This window comes from Diabrotica virgifera, chromosome 2, assembly GCF_917563875.1.
Source record: "Diabrotica virgifera virgifera chromosome 2, PGI_DIABVI_V3a".
Taxonomy (NCBI): Eukaryota; Metazoa; Arthropoda; class Insecta; order Coleoptera; family Chrysomelidae; genus Diabrotica; species Diabrotica virgifera.
This window is the reverse complement of record NC_065444.1, coordinates 129616180-129640555: the sequence shown is the minus strand read 5'-3', so window position 1 is coordinate 129640555 and position 24376 is coordinate 129616180. Positions and strand designations below refer to the sequence as shown.

Here is a 24376-nt window from a genome sequence, read left to right as displayed (position 1 = left end):
GATTTTTTGCTGTTTTTTGTCCTGTTTTTGCAGTTAGAAGTCATTTATATTACACAAACAGTTGTATCCACAACTAATTTTAAATTGGAGTATGACATTTTATGGTAAAGTGGAACCTCATTCACACATTTAAGGAATAGTTTTGTTCGTTTCCGCAAAATGAAAGAAATGACAAAAAGCAAATACTTTATTGATTTTTTTAGATTATTCCTGGAAAAAATTTTATCTCACAAGCACAAGAGCTCGTTTTAAATTTAATCGAGTATTTTGAATTAGAAAAAAGGAATAAGGGACTGTTGGAACCGTTATAATTTGTTCAAGAGGTACAAAAAGTACAATTTTTAAATGTGCACTATTATAAAGCTTTAATGATGACAAGCATTATGTATGTTATTATTATTCATTTGCCAACTTTTACTTAACAAAATTTGTGGTGCATAATAATTATATAAAAGTGGTTCGATTGTGCAGTGCATTGGGTTGTACTACAAGAAATTCCAAGACAGAACATGTATTTCGGTGAATTGGTGAGTATAAAAGCCTATTAGTTTAAACTCTGCCCACCATCTTCAAAATAATTAATTGAAATGACATTCTATCACCCTCCAAAAGTGGTGGTCGTAGCCCATTGGCTATGTTACTGGCTTAACAAGGTAGAGGGTGAAGAAGGAAAATAATATTCTTTGAAGATAATGAAATATACTGACATAGATCTGCTTCCGGATGACTTGAACATTGTGTTGCTAGGAGATACGAAATCTAAATTAAAGAATTGCATCCTTTTTTATATGCGTGAATTTATTAGGAACATTGTTCCCAAACTGAAATGTTTAGATTGTATTCAATGTTTATTTAAATCATAATCCGATCATTCTTATACTTCTGATTACCACAAAAAAAAAACACTTTTCAAGTTATGGAAAACACAGAAGAATCTTTGTTCTTGACAACTTGCGACTTCAAAAATCTTTCGTGTGGCATTTTTCTGTCTGTAGTAAATTACCTTCTACCCTAGTCTTCTGCCACAAACATCTTTATTTTATTTTGTTAATTTTTAGATGCGGAGAGTAGAATTTCTTCATTGCCGACAACTAAGGTCCTGTTTCTGACATCTACAATAAACTCATGTTCTGATACGATATAGATGTCCAGGATGAAGACATCTACGATGTCGCCTATTAGGACCACAACTCCAATCTCTACGTGACCCAGTACGATTTTTACACATCCCTCCCCCTAAACAGTTACGTGTTCACCTGTCGCTGTCTCCAGTATGGGAGGTCTCGATATTCAGTCGTGTGATGGATGACCGAAGTTAACTTTAACGTTTTAAGATAACTCTCAGGAATAACGATGCCCATAACTATTTAGCTAAAATTCGGTGTGATGGATCGGTCAGAGTTATGAGAGTTATACAGTGCGTAAATCGTTCGGCTGGACATAGGGAACATACATTGCATATATCTAGATGCATAAATACATACATTGTATTATATTAGAATAATTATGGCAACTTCGCTCTCTTAAGGACAATATAGTTGTGAGCATAAGGGGCATTAACCTCAAAATTGACAATTAATTTTGAGTGACACAAACAAACGTCAAAACATGACATTGTAGTAGAACTATTTTTGTCCTAATGGGAAAACTGTGTCTGTTTAATTTGGAAATTAATTTTTAAATAAAAGATATTTTAAAAATGAAAGTAAAATTATTAATTCATCAGTCATAATCTTTGTTTTTGATTTATTTATGGACTGCCTTGCATTCAAAATCACTCATTCTATTCGTTCTAACAGCTCTATTGCACCAGAAACTCGTACTCGAACAGAAGTTTCAACTAACACAGGTTAGCGCAGTTGCCACAATGATCTCAATGTATATTCCCTATGTCCAGCAGAACGATTTACGTACTGTATCATCAACGTTATATTAGAAACAAGGTTTGAGGCAAAAAGGTTGAAGTAACAAAGAGAACCTTATGTAGAAATAGTACACGTTGGAGTGAGCGCGAAAGATGGATCGGAACATACTGCAGGATGGGTTGATAACCGTAAAAGTAAATCCCCATCGTCGGCCACCGTCGATGACCGAACAGCAAATAGTTGTTCGGGTTCGGTGGTGTTTCAAAGAGTAGATAGAAACAGGGTTGCCAGATTGGTGTATTTTCCCACAATTTTGGGGTAATTTGAAAGCGTGGACATTTTTGTAAGCAGAAATTGTAGTGGGATTTTTTGGGGGCGGAAAATTATGGAGCATTTTAAGGGGTCATGGTAAATTAAATTTGCAAATGTACAGTTACGATCACTGAATAGTTTACACCTTAATTTTTATATTGTAATACTGTAAATTTGCAGTGTCGTACGGATTTGATAAATGTCAAACTCAAAAAATTTCAAAAAGTCAATGCTTAAAAATTTCGCGGGTGTTGAAAAATAAAATAACGATATCAAACTCCTCCAAAATGGTTACAATAAATTTGAATGATGCGCAAGAGCAATTGCCAAACTCGAAGAAGGTTGGTTTTTAAGACAAATTGCTGCAGATTTGGACGTGAGCCATATATGTGCATATGAAAAATCAAACAAAGATTGGATAATTTGGGATAGATATAAAATAAAATCGGTATTTTTAAACCAGACTTCCTTGTTTTCATTATTAAGACCATAATCCATTCTATTCAAAAAAAAAACTTCTTTTTATACCTACCTACCTATGTAAAATATACCTACCTACATATTTATATTATTTTTATTTTTTAATTTTAATCAATCTATTCTAGGTACACCACTGGTAACGTCACTTTGACGTAAAAGGTGCGTTTAAACAAGGTAACAATTTAAAAAAATCGGCTCCTAGATACGTAAGCCTGTAAACTATTCAATGACCGTAACTGTACATAGAACTGCGTATATTATACCGGTGATTATACTCCCATAAAATGAACACCATAGGAACTATTAATTATTTCCAGGGCCCTCGTTGATAAGTAGTATAATTTTGGTGTACTGTTCTCTTCATTTGACTACTAATTTATTAAAATGCGGCAAAAATTTACATGTGGGGTATTTGAGCTTCAATTTTAGGGAATTTCAGTTTCTAAGTGGGGGATTTATAAAATATCATCTGGCAACTCTGGATAGAAAGCTCAGTAGATACTTAAAATAAAATTTCAACTTATATCTCTCGATTTGATTTTTGTATCATTTTTAAAATTGTATTACCCTTCTATTCTTATTTATTCAATTATTAGCTTCCAAATTCACTTGATTTCTGTCTAAAAACAAGTCAAAAGATGAACCTAACCTTACATATCCTTACATAACTACAAAGTTATCTTATAACTTGAGGTTTAACGTCGCGTTATAAAGTGACAGTTGATATACCAGATATAATCAAGAACTGTCAAGAAATAACGCAAGTAGTTAAGTTAAGTATGATACATCACACCAATTCGAGGATTATAACATAACTACAGGATAACTTTACGTTAACGATAACTTCGGTCATCCATCACACCGCTGATTATCCTAATAAATGACTGGTTCAGAAAGCGTTTACTCGTCACTGACCTTGTTCGATGGTAAAATTACATCTTTGATAATTGATAAGTCCATCAGTTACCGATAAAGAGGTAAATTCGCCTTCTCGAATTTCTCTATGCACAGGGCCAAAATCAGGGGTTGTGACTTACAATAATATTATAGGATAAATAATGTGTTAAGAGTTTCTTTTTTATTATTTGTTCGTATAAGGACTAGGTAGGATTTAAATATAGGTACAGTTTGTGAAATTTATAAACATAATTTCTAAGAATATTATTTATTTTCTACTTTTTATGAATGTTTCAACATGATGATTTGCTATTTTGTACAATATTGAGTGTGGTCTGGCCATCTTCCCAATGATAGCTCTTCTATAGCACTTGAGCAACGATTCTTGAATCTCTGGAGGATCGAGGAATAACTGAATATCACCAATATACTAAAATTAAATATATCAGAAGAATTAATATATCAACAATAAAGCAATAATTGATAACTGTACTCTTATACCAGAAGCATTAGAATGTTTCACTTTGGTGTGTTAAAATAATTGTTTACAATAAATTATTGATTTCACTCTCAGAACTAATAATAAAATATTCGTCTGGCAGCGATTAATATTCTAATGGAGAAAAATTGGAGGGTATTTCAGATATACCTCCCAGCAATAGAATCCAAACATTATTTCCAAGGATCCGGCACAGGGACCAGGCCTACTTAAAAAGACCTGATGGCACCATTGTCAAATTTAAAAAAGAAACGCTAAAGCTCTATCTAGCTATAGAAAAACTTCTTTTAAGATCAACAATTATTGATGAGCAGACTCAGACTGAAACCCTAGAACGGGCTAAATTATCTAGGAAAGAAAACTGAGAAGTGGTCATAAACCACTTTCTTCTTCTTCATGTATTATGTCCTTTCAGAACGTTAGTTACCATCATAGCTATCTTAATTTTATTCACTGCCATCCTAAATAGCATGCTGGTATCAACACAATACCAATTTCGCAAGCTCTTCAACCATGATATTCTTCTTCGTCCTGGACTTAAATAGACATAAACAACTTTGCTCCATTTAAATCTTCAGGGGAGGATGGAATATCTCCTGCCCTACTACAAAAATGATTAAATAATTGTAATGATGATGAACATGGACAAAATACCTAAATCCTACAGGCCGATAATTCTTACATCATTTCTGTTTATTATCATTAAGGAGGGACCATTGAACGATCATCCTCTCAATGGTAACCAGAATGTATACTGGTATTGAAGGGAACGAAACAGCGGACCTGCGAATTAGAATCAAGATACTTACCTCAAGGGGCACGTGAACAAAATCGGACTGACAGAAAGTGGGAATTGCAGATTCTATCAGGTTGATGACGAAACGGCGGAACACGTTCTATGCAACTGAACAGGGTTGGATAGGATAAGACTTTAGTATTATTAACTCGAGCCCTACGACTTCGTACAAGAGTCACCTAAATCCATAGACTTTGTTTGTTAAAAAAAGGTTGGGCTGAAGAGACAACTGCAACCTAGGGATGATCCATAATAGACCTCTTAAATCGAGTGGAAGGGTGGTTAAGCGTCCACTCATATTGAACCTAACCTATACTAACTGCTCTTGCAACCCTTATCTGTATTCTTGCCAAAGAAATTAATACCACTTCACGTTGTCATAAATTTCATCGTCTCTGAAGATTTCACTTCTGTTTTACTAACGAGTTAAATTTCATAATTAAAATTCTGCCACGGATTATACCAGTATAAACGGCAATTTATACACAAATAATAAATGATCTTTATTACTTAGGGAAATAATCACAGACATACAGTTGCTTCTGTCGCATCAAAATGAAGGTATTAAAAAGAAAAAGGGCACCCAAAAAAAAACTCGGAAAGAACTGTTGAATTGGGGCATTAGGAATAATAGCAAAGTAATTATTTGAAAATATTTACCTGATCTGGAGTAACATTGCAAACTTGAACAACTCCCATATATTCTGACCAAAGTGTTTTTCTGTATTCAATACTATGTTTCTGAGCTAGAGGCACAATAATTATATTCCCGAATAAGATATCTCCATAGCTAACCCCCTGGTATTGTTCTAGTAATTGGGCATAAAAATCTTGAAAGTTACTCAAACCTAAAAAAATTCATAATTTTTAGAGAGAGCTCCAAATATATTTCGCATAAATGTGAACACCATACATCCGCGTTTTTATTTGTATTAGTAGATATAGTGTATTTACACATCTGGAGATATATCCTGGTTCAGTAATAACTTTTCCAAAAGAATAAGAGAACATGAGACGTGAAGAACAGAAAATAACTCGTAAAATTCCCCGTAAACGTATTTGCAAGGCATCAAAAAATTATTGTTCGTTAAATTCAAAAATAATTTATGGCAATGGATTTTGTTTGAAAAAGTAATAAATATAATTGCGACTGGGAATTTTAAAGAAATCTCGTGAAACGGACATCATCATCATTATCTTCTTTATCCCTAGCACGGATCGCTTGTCTAATTGCATTTCTCCGTAAGTTTTCTACTGACCATCTTCTTGACCTATGCTCTCTCGTTTTGGCATCAATTTTTGCCACTCCTAAACTTCCCCTAATGGACTCATTCTTAATATTATCCGTTTTGTCACTCCACTCATCCACCTAAGCATTATCATTATCGCCACATGCATTCGTTGTTCCTCTTTCTTTTTACCTGCATAACATTCTGCCTTTATGGCAGTTTCATACATTTTTTCTTTCAGTTTCTTTGGAATATTTCTGCCACACAACACACCACCCATTTCCTTCCGCTTCATCCATCCCGCCCTAACTCTACTGCATGCATTTCCATCCATTTCCCCATTGTTCTCTAATACCGATTGTAGATACTTAAAACTTTATTTTTGGCAATCACTTCACCATCCAAAGTTATCACTTTATTTCTTGCCTCTTACTAATAATACTTTTTTTTTCTTTGGGAGGTGAGAATCTTCAAAAGACCCTCTGGGAAGGTGTCCCAGGTGTGTCGGATTCAGTCCGGCACGCTTCACCGCGGGCCGAGGCCGCCTACCGACTAAACTCACCCCCTCTTTCTCCAGCCGACGGGCCTGGAACCGCACTTAGCGTGCATATCTGACCCGCCGACCTTACTCTTAACTCCCCTCCGGCACTCTTCGCGTGCATTCCATGAGTTTGGCTGGCCTCCTAGCCTCCCCCCCGCAAGAGCCTCACGCCGGACCGGCCGGTGAAGCGACCGTCCGGCGCAACCCTCCCGCGGGTGGGGCGACCGGTATGCCCCCCTCATGATCGGACTAGCAAAGCAGAACCAGTTGGTAATTACGAGCAATGCCAAACATTCTTACTTTCATCAATTCATTCATTCAATACACACATTCATTAAAAATTTCAGACTTAAAACAAGGAGGCAGTTGGCGTAGGTTGGATGTAAAAGGTCCTCGTCCAGCTGCCCCAGGACGGACACGGGTAGAACAAGGAAAACAGAAACAAAACGAGAAACACAAGAGGCACTCGGCCTGAGTAGAAGGTAAAAGTCCCCTACTGAATGCCTCTTGAGACATGCACCACAGTTAAATAAGATTAGAATAAAAACGGTAAAATGTTATATAAATAAAATTGATAAATACATAAATAGATCGATAAAACATAATAAATAAAATAAGGGCAATTAGCGTAGATTTGATGTAAAGGGTCCTCCCCCGCTGACTGCCTTGCATGACACAAACACGTTAAAAAAAATGAATAAAAAATGAATAATGACGATTGGTCATCCCGCTTGCAGACGCCTCTCTTTTTCCTCTTTGTGCTTGATTGACTTGGTGACAAAAGCAATGATCAGGTCGAAGTCTCTCTTGCTATCGATAGCTTTATCGATTAGCTCATGAGGCTCGCCTAGAGGGGATCCCAGACCCAGCTGCAGCTCGGTACGCCCCGCGTGATATGCAGGGCACTCAAACACAACATGCTGCGCGTCATCCACCACTCCACAGTCGGGACATAGATCGTCCCCGGCCTTCCCTATACGATAGGTAAATTTCCTAAACGATCCATGTCCAGTCAAGAATTGTGTGAAGTAATAGTTGACGCGCCGATGCCGGCAATCGTACCATCTCACCACATCCGGAATCAGGGATCTCGTCCAGGCTGCCTTCTCGACTTCGGCTGTCCACTCCCTCTGCCACATCTGTAGACTTCTCGTCCTTTCTTGTGGTCCTGAACATATTGCATCCTTGCCCCTTTGGTACATTCGGACTCTTTCTTCGGCCAGGATGTGCACTGGCACAGCACCAGCCACCACCTGTAAGGCAATGGTTGATACGGTTCTGTACGCGCTGCACACCCTGATCAGAGGTTTTCTCTGGGCCCTAAGAAGCATGTCTTTGTACTTCCTCATTCGAAGGACTTCGTGCCACACTGGGGCCCCCTTATAAAACTATAGATAGGATTGATTGTAGCATCACCGTTCTTTTCTGGGATCCTGGACCCCCTATATTTGGCATCAGCTTGTTTAGTGTGGAGGTCCTTTTTTCTGCCTTCCGACATGCTCCCTGTACGTGTTGTCCGAATGCAATCCTGTCGTCGAATATTATACCTAAGTATTTCACTGTCTTCTGGGGTCTTATTGCGGAGCCTTTGCATTCAAATATAATATCATTTCTTTTTCTCGGTCCCCTCAAGATTATGGCTTCCGTCTTCTCTACTGCTAACTTTAGGTCGTTTCTTTCCATCCAAGCCGCCGTCTTTCGTATTGCTTTATTAACTTTTTCTATTATTCCCCCATTCGTAAAATACTGGTCATACTCCGAATTGTATTAGGACTTTCTTTCAAGTTCCAGTACTTCTAGTAATTTTTTTACCATTTTTGATGTGAATATACCTTCTCTCACGTGTTTTGACATTTACCTTGTGATGGAGATACAATTATTTTACCTCCATCTTAGATCTGTACCTGATCTGACGTAGTCCAGCATATAATTTTAATTTCGTGAAATGAACATATTGAGCTCATTTTCTACAAAAAATGTCACTCGAAAATAGAAAATTGACATTTAAGGTAATATGGCACATTTGTTAATTTTAAGAGCGTAGGCGCAAAGTTTCGGGCCAGTACTTTTCAAATGCATTCATTTTTTAGAATTCTAAAAAACTAATACGTATTTTAAAAAAATTTAAACTCAGAATGAAAGATTACAATATTACCGAGGGCCGAAAGTCCCTGAAAGCTTCTATACTGTTTATTTTAAAAAGTGATTTTTAATTTCAAATATCTTATTAAAAAAACTTTTTGTTTATTCTAAAGTTCTTTTGGTCCTTGGTAATACTGTAATCTTTCATTCTGCGTTAAAATTTTTTAAAAATATTTATTAGTTTTCTCAGGATTCGAAAAAAATGAATGCAGTCAAATAGCATTGGACCAAGATTTTGCGCCTACGGAACATTGCGCTTATGGAGATCAGTGTTGCCAAACCTCTCGGGCACGGGTGGCTACTCGACTGCCGATATGTGATTCATTCTAATCAGTACGGTGTGCTCATTGCCCTATCTAAGCATTGTTCCGTTAACGTGAAATCCTCTAAAGCAACTAGTTTCACTGCTCAGAACTTGTGTGTGCAGTATTATCAGATGAGCCACAACAACTGCCTGTTGAATGGCCTGGAAGGCTGGTAAGCGTCCACTCATATTAAACCTAACCTAAACCTAATATCATCAGGTTAACAAGATTAAAAAAACCTAAACTAAACCTAATATCATCACGTTACCAAAATTAAAAAAAACTAACCTAAACCTAATATCATCAGGTTACCAAGATAAAAAAAAAATAAAATGACTCGAACTTACTAATAAAGGATAAATGTATGCAAACGTTTAAATTATCAAAATATGTTGTAACGATAGCGTCGCCAAGCTCGCGCTGCTAGCTTGCCAGCGCTGTGTACACACACACACTCCCACCTTCTCTCTACCACCATGGGCCTGTGCCATGAGATGGATCACGGGTAACGACATAAAACGAGGTTCACCACAACCACAACAGAGTAGAGAGTAGAGTTCTACCGGAGTGTTCATCTGGTAATAACTCCACTGGTCCAAGAGTATTGACTGAAAGCCAACCGGTTCTACTAAAGTGTTGATTTAGAAACAGCTTCCAAACTGGGTCTTAATACAGAACTAATACATTTTTTAAATTGATATATTTTTGATGTCGTTACTTTATTACTTGTTATATTTTTCTCAAGATTTAATTGAATAAAACATACATACCTTGTATTTTTTTATTGAAAATAAAATCCTTTTCACGCTTCATGACGTTCTTAAAACAAAGTTCCAGCAAGTCATGTATTTCCTTAATTAAAAACAAACTATCGCTGCCTAAAAACACACAAGCTAAACGACAAAATTTATCAGTGGGATTAATTCTTGAAGCCAAAAATGGAAAATACGTTTCATAGATTAAAATCCATCGCAAACAGTTTCTGATAATGAAAACTTGTTCGTTTTCGTCGGTCTTGTTGTTATTTTGTTGTTGATTTGTATATAAAACTAAAATAGGTGTGTATATCCAGTCTATAGGAATAACATTGCCAATGTTTATATCTAAGGAACACGATGTTGAAAAATCCGGTACGTTCTAAAAAAAGTCCTAATGAGCATATGTTCATTTAATATAAATAAGCAATATTTCACTTTTACTTGCTATAAAATATTCACGAGGCCTAAAATATAAATGCACTATAATCTCCGATTGTAAGTCTCGATATTTATGCAAATATGTACACAGATCGGAAAAGTCGTAGAGATATTTCTACAAAGAGGCGTAATTTCTTGTTTAGTTGTTTTGGATAAAAAATAATCGATTTGTATTATTTAATATACATATTAGAAAATTTGTTGAAATGTCAAAAATAACGAGAATGCCTTTAAGTGCAATTAAATGTATATTTATTATAAATAAAACTAGCCCACTCATTTGCATCACAGTTTTAATATTCCTGACACCACTCTAATCTTGCAGTGCGTTTGCCTCCGGAGATAGGTGGACATCTCAATGCCTTCGACTGTGGAGATTGGCTTCACGGAGACGATTTCTTACAGTATCATGGCTTACGGTTACCTGGTGTGCCTTCTACAAGTCGCTAATCAATTCAGGTGCTGTAATTGTAAACTATCTTCTAGCGGTTAACACTAAAAATTGATATTAAGCTGCAGTTATAGCGCGCTCACGTCCTATAGTAGAAGCCACAGTTAGAATTCAGTGCAGGTAGCATAGGGCAATGTATTTCTTACGGGAGAACGGCCGACAATGTTGCCGGTTTGCCCCGAGCGGCGCATCAGGAACGGATTTAAGAATCATAGCACTGGAATATACGAGCACACAACAATAATTGCCTACGGTTGTATAAAAGACTATCATTATTGTTTCAACTAAAGCATGATTCAATCATTGATGTATAAATAAGAAAGTTACATTGTCGAACTGAACAATAACATGAAGAAAAATAATATAAAAAAAGTAAAATATATCAAAAACTCATTGTCGATAGCTTATCTATACAGGGTGTTTCATTAATAATTGTCCATATAGTAACTGGAGAAACCTTAGCACAAAATACGAAGATTTAACCTAAAACACTTAATAAAATGTGGTTCCTTACTGAGTTACAGGGTGTTTTATCTAAAAATTTAAAAACTATTTTTGTCCAGCATTTTAAATTTATTCGACGTATCTGTTTCATACTTGGCAGAAAGTGCGACTACTATACACCCTACTAAATTATGATAAACAAACGTTTCTAGCTATTACCAGAGGCGTACGGCAGGAGATAGTAAATGGTTGACCCTTCTCAAATTCTACGCCACTGGAGGAATTACTATTTTAGTGCCATTTTTAGATTCTCCAATACTTTCTACGTAAATAATATTATACTCCTCATTGGTAACGATAAAGTCATTAGTTTTCGAGATATTTGAAGTTAAATATGAAACGGCACAGTTATTTTGATTAATTTATGGTATGATTCATACGATCTAAGTTTAAAAATTATTTGTACCCAGTACTTTAAAACTATTTGGCGTATCCTTATCATACTTGGCAGAAAGTGTAGGTACTGTACACCCTACTAAATTAAGATAAATAAACGTTTCTAGCTACTACCAGAGGCGTACGACAGGGGATAGTGGCAGGTTGACCCTTTCCCAAATTCTACGCCACTGGCGAAATTGCTATTTTAGTGTAATTTTTTTTATTTTTTAATACTTTTTATGTAAATAATATACTCTTCATTCGTACCGATAAAATGATTAGTTTTCGAGATATTTGAAATTAAAAATGAAGCGACACAATACATTAATCAAAATAACCGTGCCGTTTCATTTTTAACTTCAAAAATCTCGAAAACTAATGACTTTATCGTTACGAATGAAGAGTATATTATTTTCATAGAAAGTATTGGAGAATCCAAAAATTGAACTAAAATAGCAATTCCGCCAGTGGCGTAGGACTTGGAAAGGGTCAACCATTCACTTTCCCCCGTCGTACGCCTCTGATAATAGACAGAAACGTATGTTTAACATAATTTAGTAGTTTGTACAGTACCTATACTTCTGCCAAGTATGAAAAGGATACTGTAACATTCCGTTAACTTCTAAGCATCTTTATAGTTATTTTATGTAAATATTAATAACGGTTTGTCATTAAGTTATATTTAAAAACAATAAGATCTAATAAATATTTCGTCTTTCACTGACGTCATAACAAACCTATAGATTAGCAGACCTGTACGTTTTTGTACCTGGTTTACTCCTCCTGTCGGTAAACAAATTAACTGTATTGTGACACCGTCGTCGTAGGACGGAAAATATGTTACTTTGGTCGGGGCATTCAAGACAATAAGAAGTCTATCTAGAGTGGCAGATAACCTATTCAAGGGACCGTCCATTAATCACGTGATGTTTTTTTTGGCATTTTTTAACCCCCCCTCCCCCTTGGTGATACATGGTGAGGTTTAAAACTAACCCCCCCCCCCCAACCCTATATCACGTGTATTTTTTAGTATCTACAAAAAATCTATTTTTTAAATAATTGTAAAATACACATCATCTAATTTTATTATAAAAAATTAAAGACCACAATAATAACGTTTAGAGGTAGACAGAAAGGTTGTAGGTTGTTTTTGACTGACATAAAATAATGAAAGAAATGCGAGAAAATTTTTGTACTAAATTAGTATTATATTACTAAATGTATTATAAATAATGTGTAGGTTATGTAAACAATCTTTAATGTAGGGTATCTTCGGACCACGGATTGGCAAGACTTTCCTCAACACCAATAACTGGATAAGCATCTTGTAAATCATTTGTTGGCACACTGTTTTGTTGAAGATCAACATCGGTTTCATCGAGCCACTCAGCGTCATCATTTTCGCGCACTACACAAAGAATCTCTCTCGATCTACCGTTCGACCGTCGCGTGAGGATGCGGGAAGGACGAACATTGTGTAACATCTCCAGAGTGTTATTGGTCGAATGCAGCTGCTTTATGTGACAAGAATTCTCATGTGCCTTGGCTTTTTTCTTGGTACAGAAGTAAAGTGCACACCGCTGACATGTCCTCTCCAACAATATATGATGATCCTTCTGCAGGCTAGGACAATACTGGTCATAAACCAATTTGCCGAAGTCTTCATATATTGGAGCAATGTCGAGAGACCGACGCAGAAGAAATGGAGCAAACGTCTTGCCATCATGGTCTTCAGGCTTTGGAATGTAAAGGCCACTGGACCCCTGCAGAATCGGGTAAGGAGGTATAACGAAGCGTTCCGAAAGAATGGTTCGTATAGAACTCCGCATGTGTCCACAGCAAGCGCGATCATCACACTTCACCACCTGAAGTAAATATTGGCTCTCTCGCACATGTTGGCTATACCATTGCTGGGAAGGCAGATCCGGAACAAAAGTTTCAGCACTGTTATCTGGCTCGACATACTCTGCTACGACGCCATGGCCGTCAATAACCATGTTAGTCCATACTTCTGAGAGAACTTCACCAGCCTTCTTAAAATTCTTTTTTTCAAGGTCATGATCTTTTGTTCTCCCTTGTTCGTCTAAATGGGTTCCATAAGAATCATGTGGAAGTATGAGACCAGATAATTCTCTGCTTAAAGGGGCCATTCTTCTCTCGACTCGATTGAACGCGCTTCTGCCAGGTGCATTTGTAAAAACAAACATTGCATCTAGATCATGCTTGATAAAGTTGTCTATGGCATGGGCAATAACCTTTGGATATCTCGGGTTTTCGTCGGGTCCTCCATCACATGAAATTAAAACAACTGGTTTTAGGCGTCCTTCTTCATCCCGCATAATTTTCTCGAAATTGTTTAGAGTAGCAAGCTTATCAAAGTCCACATCATGAGTAGAAGCTGTCGAAGAAGAATGTTTGCCACTTCTAATCGCCACGTATGTTGGCCCTGAGTATGTGACTGCTTCAGCACGGCCCATTTCATTATCTTTTATGATGCACCCAGCATATACACTAGGGATCAATTTGTGCCTCGTAGCTATTACCCAATCATGATCAGGCAATGAGACACGATACTGGACATGCATCAGGAGAGGAGCTTGCTTATTTGCCGCTGTCAAGCCTATAGGCACCCGAGCTTTGTCGTCTTGCGACAGAAAAAATACTTGGTTAGGTCCAAGAATAGATGCTAGCGTTTCTAGCGATCTTATTGTGGCGACACAAAAATGTTGATCGACATGAGCTTTATGGCGATCTGCCTCAGGGCGACTCAATTTGACAGGCACAGTAACTACATGTCTTTTACTCTCCACGGTCGTATAATTTCTTGGGAGCAATCGAAGGTATGTGCCACTTCTCGAAATTTCAAAACCGTGCTCTTTTAGTTTCTCGTGGAGGTCAGTTAGTGTTCGGCAACTGCGAACAATTTCTGAGCGACGTCGCTCCTCCGCAGAAGCACCAAACATAGCCAAATCAACGATAGTTTTTAGCAATAGCGGTTGCTGTTCTTCCAAGCGTGGGCGACCTGGTGTTGAGCGCGTCTTAAGAAGACTAGCTACTGTTGGACTCTGATTGCAAGCAAGTTTAATCTTTGATTGTATTGATAATCTATGTGACTGGGAGTGACGCATATGTTGCTCTTTCTTCCGCAGTTCTTTTTTGCATTTATCAATTTCTTGGCGCAGTTTCATCACATCACGAGTCTTATCTTCACTAGCGCCCAGAGAATCCCTACGACGGACAGCTAAGTCCAGTTCCATTTGAAGAAGGGAGATCTGATTCTTCAACTTATCCTGTGCTGGAGTAGCACGTACAGGCTGCAATATAGATTTGCTTGCATTTGGTTTATCTGGTGAATTCTGTGCAGGAGCAGCATGTACAGGATGCGGGATAGAGCTGCTTGCATTTGCTGTAATATCCGGTGAATTCTCGTCAATAAACTCCAAATCATCAGCTTTGCGTTTCCGAGCACCTGAAATAATCAACGTTTAAACAACATGTAAACATCAAAATTATTAAAAATTAACAAAAAAAATAAACATTATAGTATGAAATAATTACTGCCAATTATTTATTGTGTATACAGGGTGCGCCAAACCTCTGGTTTTCTTTGATTACGGCTAAACTATGGGATATACAAAAAAATGTTTATAACAACACTAATTTGTATCGTGAACCAAAGACGTCTATAACTTAAAATTATTCTAGATTATACAGGGTTAGTCGGTTATACACTCTATATATTATATCATTTTTAAATACCTATATCTTTTAATAATATGAAGAGTTTGTATAAGGTTTTGTAGGTCTAAGGTTAATAAATTTCAAAATATTTACACTTTTATTGAGAAAAATGGTAATGTATAAAGATCTATGGATTAGGTTTTCAAGGTAGTAAAAATTTAAATGACATGTTAAAGCTTTTCTAGTAAAGTGTCATTATTAAATAATTTAATATATTTGACTACGCTGTGAGCTCGTACGTAGAGGGGATATTTATAAATTCGCGAGCGCCAGTAGTGACAAGTCTGTAAACGTTTACTGGAAATTTGACATAAATGTCAAAGTGGTTAATTTAAAATTAAAATTAAAAACATTAATTATAAAAAATATTAGTTGGTCAAAGCTGTGGTATATATTTTGACCTTAAATATACTTACGTTTTAAATACTCAATTTACGTTTTTTTAATGTTCCGTAATATGTAATTATAAATTAATCTTAGCGCCATCTACACGATAATTGTGAAAGTATCCGAAGTAAGAAATTAATATTTCATCAATAGAACGTCAAAATGATTAGCAAAATCTTAAAAAAATCTTTTACAATTTAATTACTTTTTAGCGTTGTAAATATTAAGCGATATCAATTTAATAATAAATTTAAAAATTACCGGTAAAAGTTGAATTATAATCCACTAGGAGCGACACCAGCGAAGCTCAGAGCGTATAGCCATACAATATATAATGTGATATCACTATTTGCAAATACAAAATTTTCTCATTTTTTTTTTAAATGGAACACATTGTATATTAGTATTGTATTTTGTAGTAATCTTTTGCTATCTTTTGGTATAAGGTTGAATGTACCTAGCATGTTTCCTTTTGTAGATATATATTTAAAAAAGAACTACAGTCGGAAAAATGAAAGAATACCCATGAACGAACATATAAAACACGCTGTATTTTCCTATCACCGTGTCACAAAGAAAATTGCCCAGGGCAAGTACATGCAATAATAATTATTACATGTACTTGCGCTGGCCAATTTTTTGTGTGACACGGTGACAAGAAAATACAGCGTGTTTTATATGTTCGTTCATGGGTATTCTTTCATTTTTCCTACTGTATAGATTTTACGTTGTTGCTGATATTTTATTAAAAAATCATTTTAAAAAAAAAATATAATCCGATTTTAGAAACATACACTAAAATATTAAATATTAAAACAAAAACGTAATTAAAGATTAATAAAAGAAAATAAAACGTATGCTAGTACAACTTAGTTGCATTTAAAAACTTTAAATTATGTTACAAAATATATTATACCATACTAGTAAATGTAATTAAGGGGAAAGAACAAAATGCAAACATTTTTACACCTGTCAAAATTTTTAATGTATTTTAAATGTAATAATTTTTTTCGAATCCTGAGAAAACTAATACGTATTTTTGAAAAATTTAAACGCAGAATGAAAGTTTTTAGGGACTTTCGGTCCTCAGTAATAATGCAATCTTTCATTCTGCGTTTAAATTTTTCAAAAATGTTTATCAGTTTTCTCAGGATTCGAAAAAAATGAATGCATTTAAAACACATTGAAAATTTTGACAGGCGACATTTTGTGCCTTTACCCTTAAATTCACGGTTCAAGTTGCCATCCACCTGCCTCTTGTCAGTTTAAAAATTGAATTCAAGCGAAAAGCAATGTTTGTTTTTCAAATCATTTTTTCTGTTTTCTGACAATAGTGAAATGTATTTTGAATCAAATAAACTACACACATTCATCTTTTTGCGTCAATTAATTTAATTCAGCAAAAATTATTTTAGACACACTGCATAAATAATTATGTTAATAGAAAAAGACTGTTTGACTTGTACACACTTCTATATAAATCTAAACGGGAACTGGTGTATGTTTTCAAAAGACTGATAGTGTGTAAATAAATTTAATAAATCAGCTAAGTACTTTCAGCATATTAATGCCATCATCAGAGCTATCCTATAAAAAGACTAAGTTGAAAAATCTTATTCATAAAAAATTATAAAGTCATAATATCACTTTATAATTTTTTATGAATAAGATTTTTCAACTTAGTCTTTTTATAGGATAGCTCTGATGATGGCATTAATATGCTGAAAGTACTTAGCTGATTTATTAAATTTATTTACACACTATCAGTCTTTTGAAAACATACACCAGTTCCCGTTTAGATTTAATTATGTTAATGTTTATTTTATTGTGTAAAGAATTGAATAACCTTTCAAATGAGTTAGCACACGACCCCTATTCTGATTTTAAAAAATCATTGATTACGTCATCACGCCCAGATGGATGACGTCACTAGTGTGATACATATGCCAAAAAATCATAATTTAAAAGTAAACATCGACCTGTCTCGGGATTTTTCTCCAAAGTGGCATATTTTCTAAAAAATGAATTTATTCCATAATTTTGAACCTCTGCAGAGAGGGGCTAAATTATGTAATAAATTAATTTTCTCCAAAATGGACGACTTTGGAGAAAAATACCGAAACAGGTCGATTTTTATTTTTAAATTAAAATTTTTTAGCATATATTCCATACTAGTGACGTCATCCACCTGAGCGTGATGACGTAATCAATGATTTTATTAAATGGGAATAGGGATCGTATGGCACCTCATTTGAAAGGGTATTTAATTCTCTATTCAGTAATATAAACATTAATATCATTATTTCTACAGGGTGACCAAAAAAATTATTTTTTAATTAAATTAATTAATGAAAAAAGAAGAATGTATACAATTTATTTAACTCAAAATACTTGTATCGCTGTCAGAAAATAGAAAAAAAATGTTTATTTGGCAAATAAACATTGCTTCTCGCTTAAATTAAATGTTCAAACTGCAAGGAGGTAGGTGAGAGGCTGTTTGTGATTTAATTTAAGCGAAAAGAAATGTTTATTTGTGAAAAAACATTTTTTTGGTCACCTTGTATAAATAGTGATATTATTGTTTATATTACTGCATGTAGAATTAAACACCCTTTCAAATGAGGTGCCACACGACCCCTATTATAATTTAAAAAAATTATCGATTACGTCATCACGCTCAGATGGATGAAGTCACTAGTATGAAATATATGCCAAAAAATTGTAATTTAAAAATAAAAATCGACCTATTTCGGGATTTTTCTCTAAAGTCGTCCATTTTAGAGAAAATGAATTTATTCCACAATTAGCCCCTCTCTGTATATACAGGGCGTTTGGTAATGAATGGTTTAACCTTACATTCATATAGGTCGATCTAAGCTAACTTACCTTAGTACGAAAGTTGATAATAATCGAAATACTCGGTCAAAGTTGAACTTTTATTTTATTTATTCTTTAATATTTCCTGACAGACTATAACAACACGAAATTTGGTAGGATATGGTTTTTTGGGTCGAGAAATCTAAATTCGCCACCAAAAATAATGTATTACCTAGAGAGCGCTACATACGGTTTTTAGCGCTCATTTAACACGTTAAATTGTTTTATCCCCCACTCTACATACTTTTTGAATCAAAACTTTTATTCTTTTAATATTTTTACTTAAAATAGGTATACTACATTCAGCTCGCTAAGCTCAACGGTTTGCGAGATAAACGCATTTTTTAATATGCGATGCAACATAATTTTTTGCATAATATCATTATAGTTATACCCGAAAAGTATAAACTGGAAATTTTTGAAACATTTTTGGAAATTATTTAGTTTTTTTTTTAGGTGTAACTAGAATGATATTATGCAAAAAATTATGTTGCATCGCAGATTTAAAATGCGTTTATCTCGAAAACGGTTGAATTTAGCGAGATAAATGTAGTGGGTATAATAACTTTTTTAAGTAAAAATATTAAGAGAATAAAAGTTTTGATTCAAAAAGTATGTAGAGTGGGCAATAAAAAAAATTATAATACATCATCTGTGCAATACATCGATTTTGGTAGCGAATTGAGATTTCTGGCACCAAAAAAAACCCGCTTAAGAAATTTCGTGTTGTTGTCCCACGCCTGCCAGGAAATATTTAAGAATAAATAAAGTAAAAGTTTAACTTGACACCCTGTATTTCGGTTACATTATATCAACTTTCGTACTAAAGTTAGCTTAAATCGACCTATTTTAACCTCAGGAATCTAAGGTTAAGCTATGGTCCGTTCGTTACCAAACACCCTGTATACACACCCTGTATATGTTGTACGTTCATATAATAATGCCACAATTTAATTTCTCTCTTATAGTGAATAAATAAAATAGAATAATAAAATGACATGGAATGTTTCTTACCTGTCGATTCGCATTTAATAGTGTCATTGTCGGTGTCATTGGATGTGTTTGACGAAATAGGATTGTTCTCACTGGCATTCTGAAAATTTAATAATATTAATTATCATGCAAACAAGTAATGATAATATTATCAACCCCAGCAATTTTGTTTCATATAATATTAAAATAAAGAATTCAAAATGGCACGAATTAAAAGATATGTTTTGGATTTAAGTAATACATAAGGTACACTTCAGTCCACGAGTCTTTACCCGTGCGTCATTAATACCTGGCGAGATAAAACACATATTTTTGATAACTCAAATTTTAACCCGTGATAGGAGAGGTAGCTACTACTTACTGTCACTTGCTATTGCGTTTAGTAAATTTCAATTTCCGAGTTTATCATCGACTTATTTCGTATGCTTTAAATGATGACGCACGGGTAAAGACTCGTGGACTCAACTGTAGGTGTGTACGCTATGTTTTTATTTGTAAAGTAATTATATTTATTTTATCAATGTTACAAAAGTTATTTATGATATAAGTGTTAAAAGTACACGTTTAAGGCACGCATGTGAAAGTTTGCAGAATGAGCGATAGCGAGTTCTGCACTTCACATGAGTGCCTTAAAAATGTACTTTTTAACACGCATATCATACAATATTTTTTCTACAAACGTAATTACAGGACAATATCTACAAAAACTTTTACTTGAACTTGACTGACATTCCATTTTTATATTTTTTTGACATTACATCAAAATTGTCTATACGGTCAATACGAATTGCAGTGCCTTAAAAATATTTTATGGCACTAGTGCCTTAAAGTAGCATTTTTAACGCTCGTATGGAGTGCTAAAAATTTTATTTTTAACACGGTTGTAGAAAAAAAATGTAAGATTTAACAATAACATAATACTGCAAATAAAACTACAGGTGAATTCTTAGTATTAGAACAATGTCTATAAAAATATATAGTCACATACAAATTTTAACTTACCTTTTTAGTAGTAGAATAATAAAAGAGAATATTGGAAGACCTCTTTGCTTGGTTCTTTCGGCGGTAATCTAGTAAAAGATCATTGGCCCACTTTATAAATTCTTCCTTTGTATATTTTTGTTTCCCGTTAACCCACAATTCATTAAATTCTTTTTGAGCGACCCCAGGATTTTTTCCTTTCTTATACTCTGTAAATAGTTCTTTATACAGATCACCTAGCTTAGACATTGTGATGAAAAAAAGTACGAAGTTAAAAACAGTTTAAACGCATGTATTCAGTGACAAAACAACGGAATAAAACTGACAGGATTTTGAGAATTTCCAATTCATCAGATAAGTAGGTAAAACACATGTAAAAGACTAAAGGCTCGTAAATATAAAAAGTCGGAGACAGCGACAGAGTTCCGGTCAGTATTCCTATTTAGTGGAAACATATGCTATATTCACAACAAAACGATTTGAAATGGGTCGTTTCTTATCATAACATTCAAGATATTTGGGTAGAACCAATTTGCTGGGTTGTGTATTATGAAAAAGAGAAATGGATTTTTTTTAATATTAGTCACAGCAATGCCGCTTTCGATTTTTGTACGCATTTGACGAAAAAATAAATACACGCAACGGGTTGAGTATCGGGCATTTTCCGAAAAAAAAATACACGTGATATATTACTACACCCCCCTACCCCCTTGTGATGTTTCGTGATTTTTTATGGACCCCTCCCCCCCCTTTCGAGCATCACGTGATTAATGGACAGCCCCCAAGGGAAGCGGTGAATATTTCATTCTTATGTTTCAAGTCATATAATGTTTAAAAATTAAATTATCCGAGTTTATTATACAGAGAGAGTCTGTAATTTGGAATAAATTCGATATCTCAAATACTAATTGTTTTTTTGAAAAATGCTCAGACCCGTCGATTAGTATTTCAAATTGTCCTCTTTGACGTACAATAATAATGTATACAGGGTGTCCCAATTTAGAGATATGACGTCATCGTTATTTTTCTTAAATGGCAACACTGTCATTTTGACAGCTATTTTGATAGGGTGTGTAAAGTTACACATAACTGCTAAATATAAAATTTTTATTTTCTACCATTTACAAGATAATAAAAAATAACAAAGTTATGTCTGTAATTTGGAATAAATTCAATAATTCAAATATTAATTGTTTTTTTGAAAAATGCTCAGACCCGTCGATTAGTATTTCAAATTGTCATTTTTGACATACAATAATAATGTATACAGGGTGTCCCAATTTAGAGATATGACGTCATCATTGATTTTCCTTAATGGCAACACTTTCATTTTGATAGCTATTTTGATAGGGTGTGTAAAGTCATTGATTATAAATATTCCTCTAGATAGCTCACCTCTTGGTAACCGAAAGACGTATCAACAACTAGATGGCGCTAGTCGAAAACCGTATCGAGATTTCTCATTCTCTCTCCGACTTGCGAGGAGGTAGGAGTAGTGTCAGGGCCGAACTTACCCTATAGGTGTATTATCTGTGACAAGTGTTGTGACAAGTTATAGCAAAATTTAAAAAAAATTACTCACATTTTAGATAAAATGGCCTCTGTAACGCATAAGTGTGTTTACGCGGGATGTTTTGAAAGAAACGATGGAACAAATAATAATATATCTTTCTTTAAATTTCCCCTGAAAGACGTATCCATTCTTTCACGGTTTTTGGTCTAAATTTTAAAGAACCGCTTGGATTGACATGAAATTGGCATACGTATAGCTTACATGTCAAAGAGAAAAAGTGATATTGTGCCGATGTGTGCTTTTTCCCTGGGGGTGACTTTCACCCCCTCTTTTGGGTGAAAAAATATATGTCCAAAATAAGTCCGGAAATGGGTAAACTGACTAATTTTAAGTAACTTTTGTTCTATAGAGCTTTATTATTCTATTAGTTCTATTAGAGAATTATGACAGGTGATAAATAGCAGTCTGATTTTTGCATGAGAGTTTAATCTCTGTTCGGAGAGTTTAAGTCTGTTCTGTCGGACAAAATAAATGTGCCGTTTTCGTGGTCTGACCGTTCCAAATTTTTAAGCTGTTCCACAATTAAAACTGCCCCTGTTCCAGTGTTCCCATATATCAAAGTTTGTCCGACCAGACACCCTTAAGCTATTAACAAATTTTCAGCTTGCTATTAATCAACTTTTTTTTCATACGCGGGATCCAGACCTATAAGTATTTTGTCGAAGAAAACGTTCTTAGCAAAAATATAGCCTATAAAAAAGTAAAAAAAAAATGTTGTACGCGTTAGGTCTCTGGATCTCGTAGAACCAGAGTTATAGCCAATGAAAAATAGATTCATATTCACCAAATTTCAAATAGAATATTTCGACGAGAAATATCCAAAAAATTAAGCACTTTTTGGGGAAAACCCATTATAACCTTTTTAAAATGTTTAAAAAAAGCTTTATTTTTGTTTTTACAAAAAGTTTCTAACATTAAATTTAAGCAAGTTACGCTCAAAATAAAGTTGGTCCCTTGTGTTTTTGCAAAAAAATCGGGAGGACCACCCCCTTATTAGCAACTTAAATGAAATTAATCGTCACCGCTCCAAAAATTATTTTATTTATGTTGTGTTTATATGATCTGTAAAGTAAAATTTTTCAAAATTTAAATTTTGAAAAATATGATTTTTTTTCAAAATAACTTAAAAATTGTTAGAGATACCAAAAATCTCGAAAAACAAAAATAGTCAGATTTGCTTTTCTGAATATCATGTATTTTTTTGTTTTTCTGTTAGACAAAAATTGATTAAGATTTGGTGTTTCTAAATTTGCATACATTCGTGATCAGTGACTCGTTCAACCCCTTTTAACTACAGCCTTTTCTATAATAAGGACTTTGAACCGATGAAACTTACAGATCATATAAACAATATATACACAAGTCAAGAAACTTGTGAAGTCGTAACGATTAAGTTCATTTAAGATGCTAATTAGGGGGTGATTTTCTCGATTTTTTTTACCAAAACCAAAAGGGACTAACTTTATTTTGAGCGTAACTTGTTTAATTTTGATGCTAGAATTTTTTTTTATAAAACAAAAATGAAGATTTTTAAACACTTTAAATAAGTTGTAATGAGTTTTCCCCGAAATGTGCTTCATTTTTCGTTATTTCACGTTAAAATACTCCATTTTGAATTTGACGAATATGAACCTATTTTTCATTAGCTATAACTCTGCTTCTACTCGGTGTAGAGACGTGATATATACACCATTTTTTTTTAAATTTTTTACAGGCTATATTTTTGCTAAGAATGTTTTTTCGACAAAATACTTACTATTTGAGTTATTTGCGAAAAACCGTCTAAAAGCGTGGTTATTTTGTTGAAAAAATGAACATAGTCACTGCCGAATAACTCGAAAAGTATTGACTTGGTGAAAAAACTCTATAGAACAAAAGTTACTTAAAATTAGCCAGTTTATCCATTTCCTGACTTTCTTTGGACGAATATTTTTTCACCCATAAGAGGGGATGAAAACCACCCCCAGGGCAAAAGCACATATCGGCACAATATCACTTTTTTTCTTTGACTTGTTAGCTATGTGTATGCCAAATTTCATGTCAATCCAAGCGGTTCTTTAAAATTTAGAGGTTTTGCAATATTTTACCGTTAAAGAACGGACTAGTAGAGCGCACAAAAATTTGGCAAAAAAACTGCGGAAATATTGATGGATATCAGTGACCTGAAACAGAGGGTAATTTGCCAGCATCATTATGCAGTGGAACATATTTACCAAAGTGGCCATACAA

At 34.4% G+C, this 24376-nt stretch overlaps 2 protein-coding genes across 3 annotated transcripts in view; both read right to left on the bottom strand.

The window, feature by feature from the left end:
* Positions 1-3806: 3806 nt before the first annotated feature.
* LOC114337173 (RNA polymerase II-associated protein 1) overlaps positions 3807-24376 on the bottom strand; it is a 114236-nt gene continuing 93666 nt past the window's right edge. For both annotated transcript variants that reach the window (XM_028287572.2, XM_028287573.2), the window contains 3 exons: positions 9837-10203; positions 5510-5697; positions 3807-3984 (listed from right to left, as the gene is read on the bottom strand). In XM_028287572.2, coding sequence (XP_028143373.1) covers positions 3823-3984; positions 5510-5697; positions 9837-10203 — 717 coding nt within the window. In that variant the 3' untranslated portion in view covers positions 3807-3822. The remainder of the gene's footprint in view (positions 3985-5509; positions 5698-9836; positions 10204-24376) is intronic.
* LOC126879621 (uncharacterized) lies at positions 12665-21481 on the bottom strand. The gene is made up of 2 exons (XM_050642798.1): positions 19615-21481; positions 12665-15064 (listed from the first exon to the last, which is right to left on the bottom strand). The coding sequence occupies exon 2, from the start codon at positions 14850-14852 to the stop codon at positions 12852-12854; it is 2001 nt and encodes a 666-aa protein (XP_050498755.1). The 5' UTR covers positions 14853-15064; positions 19615-21481; the 3' UTR covers positions 12665-12851.